This window comes from Bemisia tabaci, chromosome 1 (genome assembly GCF_918797505.1).
Source record: "Bemisia tabaci chromosome 1, PGI_BMITA_v3".
NCBI lineage: Eukaryota > Metazoa > Arthropoda > Insecta > Hemiptera > Aleyrodidae > Bemisia > Bemisia tabaci.
Window position 1 is genome coordinate 49,285,984 of NC_092793.1, and position 16,353 is coordinate 49,302,336.

General features: G+C 38.7%; 1 protein-coding gene across 2 annotated transcripts; it reads left to right on the forward strand.

Annotated features, from left to right (window-relative positions):
- The first annotated feature begins 1,935 nt into the window (after positions 1-1,935).
- On the forward strand, positions 1,936-16,224 carry LOC109039462 (lysosomal phospholipase A and acyltransferase). Of its 2 annotated transcripts, XM_019054943.2 has the most exons (7): positions 1,936-2,237; positions 3,069-3,211; positions 4,221-4,461; positions 11,860-12,090; positions 12,881-13,055; positions 13,497-13,622; positions 15,886-16,224. In XM_019054943.2, exons 1-7 carry the CDS (start codon positions 2,093-2,095, stop codon positions 16,106-16,108), a joined length of 1,284 nt encoding a protein of 427 aa, XP_018910488.2. In that variant the 5' UTR covers positions 1,936-2,092; the 3' UTR covers positions 16,109-16,224. The 2 variants fall into 2 exon arrangements, with proteins under 2 accessions (XP_018910488.2, XP_018910489.2); XM_019054944.2 differs by lacking the exon at positions 3,069-3,211 and having other exon boundaries at positions 1,938-2,237; positions 15,886-16,223.
- The last annotated feature ends 129 nt before the right edge of the window (positions 16,225-16,353 follow it).

The following is a 16,353-nucleotide window of genomic DNA, read 5'->3' on the forward strand; positions in this document are numbered from 1 at the left end:
TTCAAAAACGATACTACGGCACAGGTGAACATTTTGTTAGAGGAGTCGCTCCATCGTCGGCGATATTCATCATGGCCGACGCTTGCGCGCAGTTCCGCGCGTAATTCGAGGAGAGTTCAAGGTCAATCAATTCGGGCGCGGAAAACATGAACGTTAAAACACGCCGATTGTTATCTGGTCTAATCCAGTTCAGGTATTATCTCGTCCCATCACACGTGTTTTGGCGGATTGGCGTCGGCCATGATGAGTATTGCCGACGATGGAACGACTCCTTTTACAAAATGTTCACCTGTGCCGTAGTATCGTTTTTGAAGCGGGAAGCTCAAAAAACCGCAAATTTCTTACGCAGACTGTGAAGTTATGAGTGCATTTCAGACTTTGCCGATGCGCTCATCGTGATTTTTGAGGCATTATCTATAAGAAACAACTCTTATTTTTGCTCTAGCAAAAGTTTGCAACAGGCCCATTAACAGCAGCCTGCAGAGTCAGCTAATGCTAGCAACAGCAATAAATTAGCAAGAGCAGCTAGCAGCATGAATTCGCATGTGCTTCTGCTTGTAATAGTCTCAGCTGACACCCGTATCATTTTATGACATTTCGCATCAGCAGCTAGCGGCGTCATTTTTAAACAGCTAGAATCAGCAGAATTCATGATCATGTAGCAGCAGCAATCGCAAGTAGCAGAAATAGGAGCAGCTAGAAGCGCCATTATGTATTGCGACGGTTATCATATTGGTAACATTAGGTGGTAGCGGCGGCATGAGCTATCAGCAGCATTTTCTACAGGTATAGCAGTAGCAGTAGTATAGCATCAGTTTGAAGTAGCATAAAGTTGCAAGAACTGGACCTTGCAGCTGTAACAGAGAAGAGAAATCATCTAGCAGCACTTTAAACCTACGACAGCGACAGTATACTTTATTTTTTAACATTCAGAAGCTGCATCACCTAGTAGTACAATTAGCTGAATGCAGTACAGTAAATATCTGGTTATTGAAACTGTAGCCGTTAGCTACAGTATCACGCGCAAGCACTTAGCACTTAGCACGTGAAGCAGTTAACCGCTGCAGCATCATCATTATTTATCAGCTTTCGAAAAAAGTAACAGCAGCTCTTCCATGCATCTGAAACAGGAGCAGTCACCGGTAGAAGCAGCAGTAGTAGCAGAAATAGTAGCATCGATCAGCAGTCATAGCTGTATTTAGCAGCTGACCATTGAAGCCGGATTTCGTAGCGGTAGCTTTGACTGATCCGGGTTCAATGTCACTGGCCGCAGAGACGGCTCCTATATCCGGAACTTACAGCTTCTGAACTAGGAGAATAAAATAAGCTCGTGCTTACTGGTTTCATAGCCGGATCATTTTTCTAGAAAATGTGGAAAAGCTGTCATTAACAAAATGTAATAAACATGAACGACGTCGTGCCTAATTGTAAACATGATTTTTTTCAACCGCGGCCGGTTATAGACGCAGCTGGAAAAACACAGAATTTTCCTTATCGGCTATTCGGCCTTGAAAGAGCATGTGTATCATTCCGATGTTTACAACACAAGTCGTCGTCCCCCGGTCGAGAGAACACAAATGAATTTTACGGTTACAACATTTCCATTCGCATTTTGTATTTTTACTCGCCAACTTTCGCGCGTTCTCAACTGAATATTTCACAGCTTTTTCTTCACAATATTAATGAAAATTAGAAAAATATTTAAACAACAATTCCATAGTCATATTCTGCTAAAAAATTGAATCGTTTAAGTGAATTTTGCAACATTGATATGGAGTAACGTTCCTTCGTGTGGGAAACAAGGAACTTCCTCAGAAAGGCGTAAGTCCTCAATACCTCTGGTTGATTCTATTCTATTTTTAACCTTTGTGTTATCATCTGTGCGTGACAAGACAATGAATTTTTGCCACGCCTTGTTGCAGTTAAAAATTGTCGAGCACCAAAAACATACGCAGTCAACATTAACTCTGAGCCGTATAGACTTTGCTTCTTTGAGACAATACTTACGAGAAAACGTGACGAACTAATAAAAGGTCCTTTGGTATGACAAAGGTTGTTATAAATACTAAGTTTAAGCACAGCTACAGTGACCATGTTTACTGCTCCTGGCAACTTTCTTAAGTTGATTCTGCCTCCTCATATTTTTCTTTTGCAGAGCATTTTAGTTTTCGTTCCTTCGTTTGTTTGGGGCTTTGACTATGACTATGAGACGGATCACATGGCACCGATTATTCTTGGTAAAGAATGAAAAACTTTTATTTTCTTCGTATTTTTTATTTTTATGATTCATTTATTCATTTTTATGTAATTAGTTTGTTATTGAAATTTTGGACTGGATCATTTTCTTCTGGCTCATTCAAAACCATATCATAACGCTTTCCCCGGCCCCTCTCCTCCACAGAGCGTCTCGTAATTTATGAAGGGCCCTTTATTAAAACAAACGTATCAATTCTTGTAACGTAAATGGAGTCGTATTGTGCCCGGCTTTTCGTTTCAAATTATCAAATGCGTGACAGATTACCAGTTTACAGACTTTGAGCATCGTGTGAACAATCAATAAATTGACTTTCATGAAACTAATTGCTTATAGTATGGACTTCATTTGGCAACAAGGAACCACCATTTGAGAAATAGCGCATATGCTGTTAGTTTCCTCGTGTAAATGGGAGATTTTATGGGTGAGCCAGGAATAGTGTAACTAATAAATGGAAGCCGCTTTTTTTCGGATTTTCTTTTATTCACTGAGGCTCTTTTCGGCTGACGCCATCATCGTAGCATTGTGGAAAATCTAAACATATATAGAAAACATATATAGTAAACATATTCACAGTTCGAAATTTTACGAAATTATACATCACAAATACATGGTGGTGTCGAAATTGAAAAAGCAAGAGATGATACGAAAAAACATCCCACCCGTGAAAGTTGTTAACACGCAAATCAGCTGATTGTTAACATACCAGATTTGCCAGAAATACTGGATCCTTGTTGCGGAATGTATACTCTATTTATGGTGCAGTGATTAAGATGAACCATGATCAAAAACGTGTGCGAATTTTTTGCCGTAGTGCCAGGGGTCGTCGGGGCTCAGGTGGAAGGTAAGTGGCACACGCATGGTCAACCATGGTACTGTGAGGAGAAATCATTTGGTTGGGAACAGCTATGGTTTCGAATAAGAACCGGCCCAGGTGGGATGCCTTTAAAATGTTGGGTAAGTCGATTCTTTTGAAATTCAATGAACTACACATGTATGTATAAATCAGCAGCACGTTAAAAATCTCCAACACGGGCTACCGATTGCTTTACATTTCAAACCGTTAATAAGCATAAGACTCAATACAGCAATACACTCATATTTCTTGAGATATCTTCGTTACTTTGATGACTTTAGTAATAGAGAAATAGGTACCAAAATTTACGGATCCACACGAATTTAGTCAAAGAACAAAATTGTATCGAGGAGTGCGTGAGAATGTAGTTTGTCGGGACAGTTCGCTTCAATGATGAGGAAATCAATTACACTTGCAGGTTGGTCCTCTGAATCAGAAACCCTACCGCATTATTCGTCACCCTTCTGACGTAAAAGTGCACCTCAATTTCCACGTGAGCTCCGTTTTACATATGTATAAATACATGCTGTCTGGGGCTCATGCGAAAATCGAGACACGCCCTTACCACAGAGGAGCGACTTATTGTCCGATGGGGACAGAGGAAGCGACTGCAGTAGCGCAACCACTTATTCTAGCCAAATTATTTGGTACTCTGGAAGATTTTTTAGATTATTATGAAGAAGCATTATTTTTACAACACTGCACTGAAAAAAAAAGTAGCTTGGATCGAGCATGATAATTCTTGAATTTGCCGCCAAGAATTTTCTTTATCTTGCTTTAAGCTGACTTTTTCTTGATTCAAGAAAAATAATGCTTGGGTTGAGCAAAAAAGTAGCTTATATTAACCAGCAAAATTCTTGATTTAAGAAGAAACACTTCTTGGCGGCAAATTTAAGATTCTTTTTTTTCCGGTGTGTAACATTGCGCTGGTTCCGTTTTGCTAAATGCTATCACTTTTTGGTAATTATTCATAACGAAATTGACTATAAATGTATATTAATTGCTTTAAAATTTCAAAACAATGCGGAGGAAAGCCTCCGGACCCCCCCCCCCCCCCCCCCCCAACGATAATTCTGAATTTGCCTATGTATAATGATATCGTTTGAACAGGTTTTTCGTTACAAACTCATCTATAACAAGACAACACACCGCAGTCACAATCAAATCGGAGTGAAGACACGCGTCGTGGGGAAATTCGGGAGCCTTAAACCCGTCGAGTATCTGACGAACGATCCTATCTCCCAGCTCGGGAGCCATTACTTCGATGACATCGCGAAATCCTTTAGGAGGAGCGGTTACTCTGACGAACACAACTTGAAAGCTGCCGCTTATGACGGTCGATATGCAATGCGTAAGCAGGATCTTAAATTTTTGTCGGATTTAGAATTGAGGAAGTAACCGTTCGAGCTAACTTCACGTGTGTAAATGTAGGAAAACAGGCGTATTTTTGTGAGAAAGTTAATAATACACCGCATGAGTTACGGACCGTGCGGCTTCAACCTTAGGTAAAATCTATCCAGGGTTGTACGGATGAAATGAAAAATATACAATATTGAAAATTTCCGTGAAATATTTCATAAAATTTCACAAAGTTGTGAAAAATATGAAACATATTTTCACGGGATGGGTATGCAGCGCGCACTAAAAAATGACAGCAAGCAAAAACCAGTCGCCTTTCATTTAATTTTGCATTCAATTTCGAAACATATTTTTCAATATTTTTCATATTTTTCTGCGGAATTTCATGAAATATTTCACATGAAATTTCAAGATTTTATTTTTCATATAAAATTGCAATCCTGGATTTTACTTTGGAGGAAATAAAACCCAAGTTTTTTTTAAAAAAAATTAAAATAATGAACAATTTTACTCCACAATAATCTATATAAATAAAATCGTTGGGGGTTTCACTGTAACGCTTATTTCTGGAGTTCTACCGAACCGATTTCGACGATGCTTGACTCTGGTTAAAGCCCTTGACGTCCCGATGTCCGCAAAATTTTCAGACTTCCAAATTTTTCAGCCTCTTTCGCTTAAGACGCTTTTAAAGCCAAATCCACCCCCCTCCGACCTTAAGTTTCCGAGAGTTGCGGTATGTTTCCGTTGTAACGCCTAATTTGAGAGATCTACCGGGGCGATTTTTACGATTTTTGGGTCGACCGCAAGCTCCTAGCTTCTAGATGCTCGCAAAATTGTCAGACTTCCAAATTTTTCAGACTCTTCTTCCTGAGACGCTCTTAAAGCCAAATCCACCCCCCTCCGGCCTTAAGTTCCCGGGAATTGGTTATGTTCCTGTTGTAACGCCTATTTTGAGAGATCTACCGGGGCGATTTTTACGATTTTTGGGTCGATTGAAAGCTTCTAGCTCCTAGATGCTCGCAAAACTATGAGAATTTCCAATTTTTCAGCCATATCTGTGTAAACCGCTGAGAGATGCAAATAGACCCCTCTCCATATTACTACTACACAGCCTTCACCCAACGCCGAAGGTCAAACTCGGACTCAGTCTCAGCACTGCTCTGTCTGAATAAAAGGAAGCCGCCCCAGATACGTGGTTCCATAAAACTGTCGAAGCGGTGCGATGACATGGGTTTTCCCGTCCTTTTGTCTAACAACCCTCGAGCCCGAGACTGCTCGCTACGGGATCGCAGCCCTATTGTCTCATATGCCAAACAAAATCTGACCCTCAAAATTTAAAGACAATAAAAATGCAATTTTTTCTATCATTCGGAAATTGTTTTTACAGTGTATATTTTTCGATTCGCGGTGAAATTTTGAGCAGAATGGTGGTCAAACTAATGAAAATACATGATTCTACGGTACACTAAGATCGATACCACAACTGCTGCATTTATAACTTGCTGAACGATATTTCCGTTACTTATCAACATATCACGACGAAATTTAGTTCATTGTAATATACTTTTTTAGCAGAGCGTAAATTTACTGAGAAAGTTGAAATCGAACCCGATGAGAGAAATTTCATCAATTTTTTTGGAGCTCCACTAGGCCGAGCAGGAAGGGAAAAAAGGATGACGAATTGAGATCTATTGCTGCCGCCTGGTCTCCTGACTGTCCAGGCCCAGCTGTTCTTGAACGCTTTGACGAGATTTTGTCGGCAGACGAGTCAAAACATGATTTTCCGACCAGGGAGCGACATCCAAACCTCGCGCTAATCCTCTCATTGTATTTTTATTGGAGTTATGTCCGAATACTTTGAAGAAAACCGAAAATGGTCTCTTTTTTAAAGCGTAGTGTTTGCAATTCTGCCGTGCTAAGGAAGAACGACATATGAACATTCGGGAGTTGCCAAATTTTCTTTGATAAAATGTTTATTTTTGAGGAAAATCTATATAAATAAAATCGTTGGGGGTTTCACTGTAACGCTTATTTCTGGAGTTCTACCGGACCGATTTCGACGATGCTTGACTCTGGTTAAAGCCCTTGACGTCCCGATGTCCGCAAAATTTTCAGACTTCCAAATTTTTCAGCCTCTTTCGCTTAAGACGCTTTTAAAGCCAAATCCACCCCCCTCCGACCTTAAGTTTCCGAGAGTTGCGGTATGTTTCCGTTGTAACGCCTAATTTGAGAGATCTACCGGGGCGATTTTTACGATTTTTGGGTCGACCGCAAGCTCCTAGCTTCTAGATGCTCGCAAAATTGTCAGACTTCCAAATTTTTCAGACTCTTCTTCCTGAGACGCTCTTAAAGCCAAATCCACCCCCCTCCGGCCTTAAGTTCCCGGGAATTGGTTATGTTCCTGTTGTAACGCCTATTTTGAGAGATCTACCGGGGCGATTTTTACGATTTTTGGGTCGATTGAAAGCTTCTAGCTCCTAGATGCTCGCAAAACTATGAGAATTTCCAATTTTTCAGCCATATCTGTGTAAACCGCTGAGAGATGCAAATAGACCCCTCTCCATATTACTACTACACAGCCTTCGCCCAACGCCGAAGGTCAAACTCGGACTCAGTCTCAGCACTGCTCTGTCTGAATAAAAGGAAGCCGCCCCAGATACGTGGTTCCATAAAACTGTCGAAGCGGTGCGATGACATGGGTTTTCCCGTCCTTTTGTCTAACAACCCTCGAGCCCGAGACTGCTCGCTACGGGATCGCAGCCCTATTGTCTCATATGCCAAACAAAATCTGACCCTCAAAATTTAAAGACAGTAAAAATGCAATTTTTTCTATCATTCGGAAATTGTTTTTACAGTGTATATTTTTCGATTCGCGGTAAAATTTTGAGCAGAATGGTGGTCAAACTAATGAAAATACATGATTCTACGGTACACTAAGATCGATACCACAACTGCTGCATTTATAACTTGCTGAACGATATTTCCGTTACTTATCAACATATCACGACGAAATTTAGTTCATTGTAATATACTTTTTTAGCAGAGCGTAAATTTACTGAGAAAGTTGAAATCGAACCCGATGAGAGAAATTTCATCAATTTTTTTGGAGCTCCACTAGGCCGAGCAGGAAGGGAAAAAAGGATGACGAATTGAGATCTATTGCTGCCGCCTGGTCTCCTGACTGTCCAGGCCCAGCTGTTCTTGAACGCTTTGACGAGATTTTGTCGGCAGACGAGTCAAAACATGATTTTCCGACCAGGGAGCGACATCCAAACCTCGCGCTAATCCTCTCATTGTATTTTTATTGGAGTTATGTCCGAATACTTTGAAGAAAACCGAAAATGGTCTCTTTTTTAAAGCGTAGTGTTTGCAATTCTGCCCTGCTAAGGAAGAACGACATATGAACATTCGGGAGTTGCCAAATTTTCTTCGATAAAATGTTTATTTTTGAGGAAAATTATGAATATTTTCCCCATGAAATTTTCAGACGTTTTAGATCAAATTAAAAACAAAATTATCCAAAATTTTCAAAAATTTTCCTGAAGTTTAGTGGTTTTCCAGGGGAAATTTGGCAACGTCTGAAGACTCATACGGCGTTCTTCCTTACCAATGCAGAATTATGTTTGTCCCTCCCGTTACCCCTACATCAGCTACCTTTATCGAAGAGCAAAGGAAAACCGTGGGAAAAAACAGGAAACAAAATGTTTTCAGGACTGAATTGCTTCCTTTGAATTGCTTCCTCTGAGTTGCTCCGAAAATCAGTCTATTCGTGTACGCTGCCAACTTAGCTGCATCCTGCATCTCGAGAGCAACACTGATTAGATTTCGAAATCTCGCGACTTTTTGAGAGGTTGCCCATCGCTCATCTGCTTTCGTCGGATACGTTCTTTTACGGTTATGTTAGTTGATCAATGGGTACTTAACAATATCTGCTCAATTTTTCTTTCTTTTTTCACGGAACAGTTCCGATTTGTGAGTGTCCGATATTGAGTGATACTATTTTGCCTCTGTATTCGCGAGATACGTTCTTTTGCGGCCGCGCCAGTCGATGAATGGATATTTAGCAATTTCTACTCATACTTTCTTTCCTTTCTTTTTTTACGGAATATCCTCGGTTTTTTAGTGTCCAACCCAGTGCGAGGCTATTGTACACCTGTTTTCGCCAGAAACGTTCTACACAATTTCTACTCATATTTTCTGGGTGCAAATGTGCGAGATTGTTGCGTCCTGTGCATGAAGTTTGTCTCTTTTTAGTGCGTATACTAATTAATGAGTCTAATAATTTACACATTCAAACAATTCACTCGAATTTTTTACGCAGAATGTTCCTTGAGTGAGTAGCTAACGACTAGGAGGAGTAACTCCAAATTTACATGTATTTTGCCGGTCAGTGCCGAGTAACCGAAAATCCTTCTTTTATAAGGTAATACGTTTTGTACCCCGTTCGTTCATACTTTTGCGCGAAATTCATTTGAAAATACATCCATTTATATGATGGCCAAATGCATGAGATGCTTTTTTTCATGTAACATTCGAAATTGTCTCTTTTCTTAAGTCCTAAATTTCTCTACTACTGGCGCCACCCGACGTATGATTGTTTAAGTCTGTAGCTTTGGCGTGGTGTTGGCTGGAGTCCTGGAGGACGCCAGTGAGCTACTCCTCCTGGCCAATACCAAGTGCGCAGGGCTTACATTGTCATATTCCGGAGGGACTTCGCCTTATTTAACTCACAGTTAATGCCCCCCCCCCCCCCGAAGAAAAATCCCTTACAGGAAAACTATCCATAATGCTTCTTGGCAATTTCGCGTAATTTCGTTTTTCTTTTGAAAATTTACAAGGAAGATCATTACGGAACTGAAAACAGGTAAACTAATTTAGGAAGGAATGCCTCTCGTATTCATGTATTCAGAAGAGTTCTTATTGGATTACATTACTTTATCATCTTTTTGCATTTACGGCACGGAATACGGCTCGCTTGCGAGCCGTAAGTCACTCGCGAAGCGAGTGACCGGGGGTCCAGGGGGCGGAGCCCCCGGCTAGACGCGAGGCGAGCGAAGCGAGCCACAGCGGCTAGTATTTACATAATTATAAGACTAAAGCAAACGGCAAACAGCATTACTGAGGCGCAAAGCGCTTCTGGAGGCTGGACTTCAAAGCAGTAAGGGAGTCTGTCAAGGGATGCGTTTCCCCCTAATGAATAAATAAAAGAGGAAAAATCAGAGAAAATGCATTAGCAGTGTGAGTGAAGAATCCTATCTGTGCATGAAGAATTTGTCTGAATTCATTTACCATCATGTAGGGAATCCGCGCCATTGCGGCATCAACTTTGAGAGCTTTCTTTAAAGAGGCTCTACATACAGAAGAACTAGAGGTATCGTGTCTCTCGCAAAATTTTACATTGAAAAAGAACTCAAATTCTGCCGCGTGCAACGCAAAAACGCCGTAAACGACATTTTAAAATTTTTGGAAACAATGTATCATAGCAGAAAAACCTGTGAACCTTTGGATGATATTTTTACAGAATTCTTTTGCAAATACTATCAAGAATTTAACCTGAAAATTCGAGGTGAATAGGTAAAACAGATTTTATTTTATAAAGTATCAAGTTCCAAAAAAAATGTTGGTGGATTTACGGCGTTCTTGCTTAGCACGGCGGAATTGCAAGTCTCTGTGACAAGAAAGAGGCCCATCTTAATATCTAATTTGAAAAATAGAATGAAATTGTGAATCAACCACTGTACTAATTGCGAGGGGCGTTGGTTCATTTGAAAGGTGTTGTTCTCAATGCTTCGGGAAAACTATAAATTATTTTCTGGGGTTCGTCCCCGATTTTTAAATCCCTAAAAACTCATAAATTGGATGAGGGGAAGTGGGGGTTTTTTGTTTTTTGTTTTTCGGAAAAGTTTTGTTGCTACGCATCTTACTTTACCGTTTGCTGTCTTTTTATCAGCTGTTTTCATTCAACAATCATCATTAAGTGAGGTTACTTCCAACACTCAACTGCCATCAACTTACACTTTTCTTTTCCCGCGGTTTTTTTTTTTTTTTTTTACGGTTTTTCATGATTGGTTCCATCTTTTTCCTATTGCCAATTTTTCCTCATTAAGTCAATAACCTCCAAGTTTTTTTTCTCATTTCCGATCAGAACTTTTCACGCTGTTTCTTTTCAATGTGTATAAATATGTTTATTATTAATTTCCATTTTCATTTCATCCTTTTTCTTCTGATTTATTTTTTTTAATTTAAAAATTGAACTTTTCAGTTATGATTTTGTTAAAATAATAATAATTTTTACTAATTTTAATTTTAAATTTAACAGTTGTTATGAGTGAGATTTTCAATGACCGAGACGGTCGTCCTCCAAAACGTGGTCGCGTTTTCCAGAATTCTTTGCATGTTCGTTTAGTGAAGCAAGAACTTAACTCTGTTATTAGTATAGAAAATCAAAGTTTCATTTCTTCATTTCGGAAGTATAAAATTGATGATCAGAACTTTGATGAAAATTTTGTTACCAAATTTTCAGTCGGTTCAATGAATATAATTTGTCATCATTGTGATGCTCGCCATTTTCAGGGTGAAATGTCCAATGGTCATTTTAATAACTGCTGCCAAAATGGCTTAATTTCTTTACCGAGTATTCGGACAAATACCGATTTGAAATCATTATTTTTATATTCTCCAAATTTCATAAAGCATATCAGAAATTATAATAGTGCTGTTGCTTTTGCCTCTTTCTCTGCAAATCGAATTGATATTCCGGGTGATGGACCTTATTGCTTTAAAGTTCAAGGATCCATATATAGGTAAGTTTATTACCGGAACCAGAATGCAGACTGAACATGGAAAAAACGAAGAAGAAAAAGCGGAAAAATTAGATGAAGTTAAAACAGGAGCAGAAAAAGAAGAAGAACCAGAAGGAACAGCTACTGAAGAAGAAAAAGAAGAAGCAAAAAAAGAAAAGACAAAAGGAGGAAAGAAGAAGAGCAAAGTTGTAGGAAATATAGGAAGAAAAGCAGGACAGAAATGGCAAAAGAAGAATCAACAATTTAATCGAAAAAAAGCAAAGTATTTAAAAAATAAAAAAAGATCTTCTTTAAAATTAGTTTGAAAACAAATGTAAAACCTAAAAAATAATTTTGTATGAAGATTAAAACAAAATTTTAGTTTAAAGTTTACTAAATAAAATTACAATTTTTGAAAACATTTGTTATATTTATTCTCTCAAAAAAATAATTAGACCCGATTCAAAGACAAAACAGAAAATTAAATGAAAATAAATAAAAAAAAAAAAAAAACATGTGAAAGTGAAAAGTGTACAGGAAAAATAAGGGGCTGCGAAGCAGCCCCATAAGCCCCTAGTTTTAATGTAATTATTCATTTGTTTCATAAGCGCAACAGGAGGACTTTGGATACTTTGTCAAGTTCACTGAGTTGGTAGAACGAACTGCTCACTGCTCAAAAAGAAGGGTGTCGATCGTCACACATAGCATGGGTGGATTAGTAGCAGCATACTTCCTCGTTAATAAGACACAAGCGTGGAAGAACAAATACATCCATAACTTTATTGCGATCTCGACGCCTTGGCTGGGTAGTCCTAAGGCTATCGAAGGATTCGTTACAGGTTTGCTGTTTTCTTAGTATCTTTTTTTCCGTTGGGCGAGATCTTACCGAAGAAGATGGAAGAAGACGAAAAAATTGTTAAACCGTTAAAGTGCTTGTGATTCATTTATTTCCCGGTACGAAAAAAACCAAACCACGGTAACTTATTTATTGAAAAGTTATTCATGAAACGATAAACCTGAAACGGTTCTTTCAATGAATAGTTCTTGATACCAGGAGAGTTAAAAAATCTCTTTAAGGTGAGAATTCAACACTTTTGAGGATTATTCGACACTCAATCAATAAATTGATAATTTCTGGATTTTGGAACATTTCTCCAGAATTTCTAAACATCTTATCACCTTATCATCGCATCATCTTATCGTAGTGCGTCAGGTATTTGCACGCAGTCTTTGACCAAGAAACATTTTGGAACTGCTTTTATAGTTTATTCCGTAGATCAAAAGGCAGAACGATTTGCCATATTCTATTGGGATGTACTTTTGGCGTCAAATCTGAGTGGTCCAATTTTTTTATCCAATTATCTGCTGATTTACTGCAGTGTGATGTGACACTTAATAGTTCTTAAAAATTGTCTGAAAACCTAAAAATTATCAATTAATCTTTGGACTATCAAACGGTTATTCAAATTGGCGCAGGTCTGGTCACCACTGGTCACCACCTCAAGGGTGCGCGAAGCTTTAAAGTAATCCTACTGAAGAGCAGAGTGTAAGATTACGGCTGATGACATTTAAAATCAAAGTAAAATATTAAGTTTGATTAAAAACTAATTCAAATATTGTTTCACACAGGAACAAACTTCGATGTTAAGACTTTCAAATTATCGATAATGAGGGAGCTAGTCAGAACATTCCAATCTGTAGCGCTTCTCTTGCCCGCGGAAGACGCTTACAAGGAAACAGTGTTAGTCGACTGGCCTGAGCAGAACAAAACTTACACGGGAAAAGACTATAAACAATTGTTTACGTAAGTTTTTCGACTTGTTTAGATTTGATTCATGGTATCATATTTAGACTTATATTTAGCGATACAGATCTATTATTTCAAGGTTATTTAGCTCACTCGTCACCCATCTGCATGGTCCACACTTAAGTCCAATTAACTTTCTCAAAATGACGAAGATTCGGCCATCCCCTTACTTTACTCATGAATGCGCTTTCACAAGCACTTCCCTCACATAACGAATGTAACTAGAATTTTTTCCGTTCCGTACTGAGGAAGTTCTTTGCGTCAAGAATTTTCGTTGAATCGAACAAAAATCTTTATAAAGTGACAAGACTTCTCCTATAGGTAATAGGAATTTTGTTTGAAACAAGGAAATTCCATGTTGAAACAACGAGAAATTCCCGTTGATCCAGCATGACATTTCTCGTTGCATTTTTTTAATCAATTTTAAACACTTCTCAGGGATATGAAGTACAAAGATGGTTATCTTATGAGGGAAGACGTCCGATCCCTGATGCCCGTTCATGGCAAAAAACTGGGAGTGAAGTTGGTTTGTGTTTGGTCACACTTCGTGAAAACACCTTTCACGTACGTACTATCCTCATATTCTCTATCCATTTGAAAAATTAAAATAAAATGAAAAATGTGAAAAAAGCTCTCTATTTTTGGCGTTTTTTGGCCTTTTTAGGGCCTACTCTATCCCCATCATATAACTTGCCAGTTGAAAAAACTTTCAACACGATAAATTATATAGTTTTATATCAAAAGGGTTTTATGTTTACGATCACATTATCAATAGCATTAATTTTTTTCAATACTACTGGTTATACTGTATCCTACATTACCTATACATAGTCTCTTTTTGATGCAGCACTCCTGCCTGCTGCAGGGAAGTTTTCACTGGGTGAAAATGTCGCTCCATACTAACGTGGATATTAATCCGAGTCAATTTCACTACCACATTTCCATGATGGCATACATGTTGGCGTAAAATTCCTCTCCAAAATCTGACAATGTGGCTGTGCGTTTTCTTCAATGCTCCTCTCCGTAAAGACAATGATACTTGAAAAACGTATATCTCAGTTTGTGACGTTACAGACAATCTGTCGCACTTCATTGATCAAGTGGAAAACTACTCAACGGCAATTCTTAAAACTGCCTCGATTTTCTTCCCTTTTTTTTTTTTTTTTTAACATCCAAGGAATTAGCCTTGGTTGGTTTTATTTGTAAAATACATACATACATTATACATAGGTAAATTACAAAATGGAGAGGTATCAGCTATTGGCCATTCATTCATTCCCCCCAGTTGGTACTGCGTTTGTTCCGAAGAACTTAGGAAAGGGTTGCCTCCCATGAAAAACCCCTCTCGCATTGCGGTTTGGGTTATAGATTCCGGTGGGACTCCTTTCCTATAAATTAGTTTATACACTTCTCGGTGTTTTACTGCGGTGGCCAGTTGAAAAACCAACATGAACATGCTGGAAAAAATTCCCCGACCTATCTTTAACTACAACCCAATAGGGTTTAAAGAAAAATTGTTTCACATTAAATTGTTTCTCTGTTTCGGCTATCAAAATCACTAAAAGTTTCACTTTCACTAAGGTGCCGCTAAGTTCCAGTAGTTCCATTGTATCAAAAGAGAGAAGCCGTAAAAGTTCCAGGTAGGTTGTTCCACTGTTCTGTTGCACATAGTGCGTAGAGATTGTTCCACATCAAGAGTTCCAAAAAGCGCATAAGAGTCCATTAGTTCCGTTGTTCCAAAATCATAAATGTGTGTCACTGTTTTGGGAGAGGAGCCAAGTTCAAATCGTTCGTGTTTCCAGTTAATGAGTGTGCCTTATCGTTAATGAGTGTGCCTTATCAGCCTCCTCGCACTCCATCCCTCGCCGAGTCGTTCAAATTGAGTAGTTGATAATCAGATTATCAACTGATAATCACTAAGCAGTGTTGGCAAAAGCCAAAGTTTCGTCTAAAAATGCCACTGTATCCCGCACTTTATCCTCGCTATCCCGCGAGGAGGATCCGCGAGACAGCTCAAAACAAGGGGGGATCACTACTGTCACTAGAGGGTTAGACTAGTTAAGAAACGGAGCCGAAAGAAGCCGAATTGAGTGAGTTACAAAATTAAATTGCCGGAGCGGTCACTCGCGTGACCGCCCGGCTCCGTGGTTTGAACATGACTCGATTTTCTTCCCTTTGCGGATAAAATTCTGTAGAACATTCAAGGGATGATGTTGAATCTTTCTCTTATTAAAAAAATAAAATAGGAGCGAAGATTCTCAAACATCGCAAAATGGGTCCGTGGTTTGGGAGTTTCATCGTCAGTATTTCTTAATTATTTCGATTTAATTTTTATTTTTTAATTGGAATTTCAATGGATCAGTTGCGCTGATCACAGAATTGAGTTTTGATGCTTCATTCTTGCATAAGTTTCTAATAATGAGATCTGCGCGAACAGCAACTTTCTACATTTAATATTAACCGAGACATCGCGCATTGAAAAACTCTATTTAAGGTGTCATTAACCGAGGTTGTGCATAACATGGATACGTGCTACCGCGGTGGATGACGTCATGAATCGAGTTTTCCGAGGCGCGGTATATCGGTTAATATTTAACATAGAAAGTTGCTGTTTGGGCAGTTGGGCACATCTTATTATTTTTATCTGATCCACAAGAATAAAGCACCGAAACACAATTCTATGACAGCAGCGCATGGTGACCCATTAATTAAAACTACTGAACTTTATACACGTGTTTTAATGCGTCTTTTCGCTGCATCATAAGTACTTTTATTTTTTTCGTTCTATAATTTACTGTTTTACAAATAAAAAATATGAATATTTCAGGATGCATGTTGAGGGAGACATGGCTAACCCAAAGCACGTCTGGCGTACTGATGTTGACGGAGATGGGACGGTAACTCTGGAGAGTTTGGAATATTGTAAAAAATTTCCAAATGTGACGACCAGAGTATTCCCGGGCAAAGACCACTTGAAAATAGTTTTCTCCGATGGTGTTATCGACTACATCAAATCAAATCTCGTGCATGCAAAGCCTGTGTTATACTGATGAAGGAAATGATTTTGGTATCAAGTTAATTCGAACAGCGACCTCAAAAAGAAATGTTTACATTTCGATTCTAATTACAATGTTACTTAGAACGTACGAAATTGTGTTTTATTTTTACTTCCCTCTTTTAGCATCGCCAAACCATCCAGTGGACGATCGCGTCTTGAAAATGCTCAATATTCCGAAAACTTCGCCCAGACCCTCATTATCTCGATTAATATGACAAATAGAAAATTATATCAAAG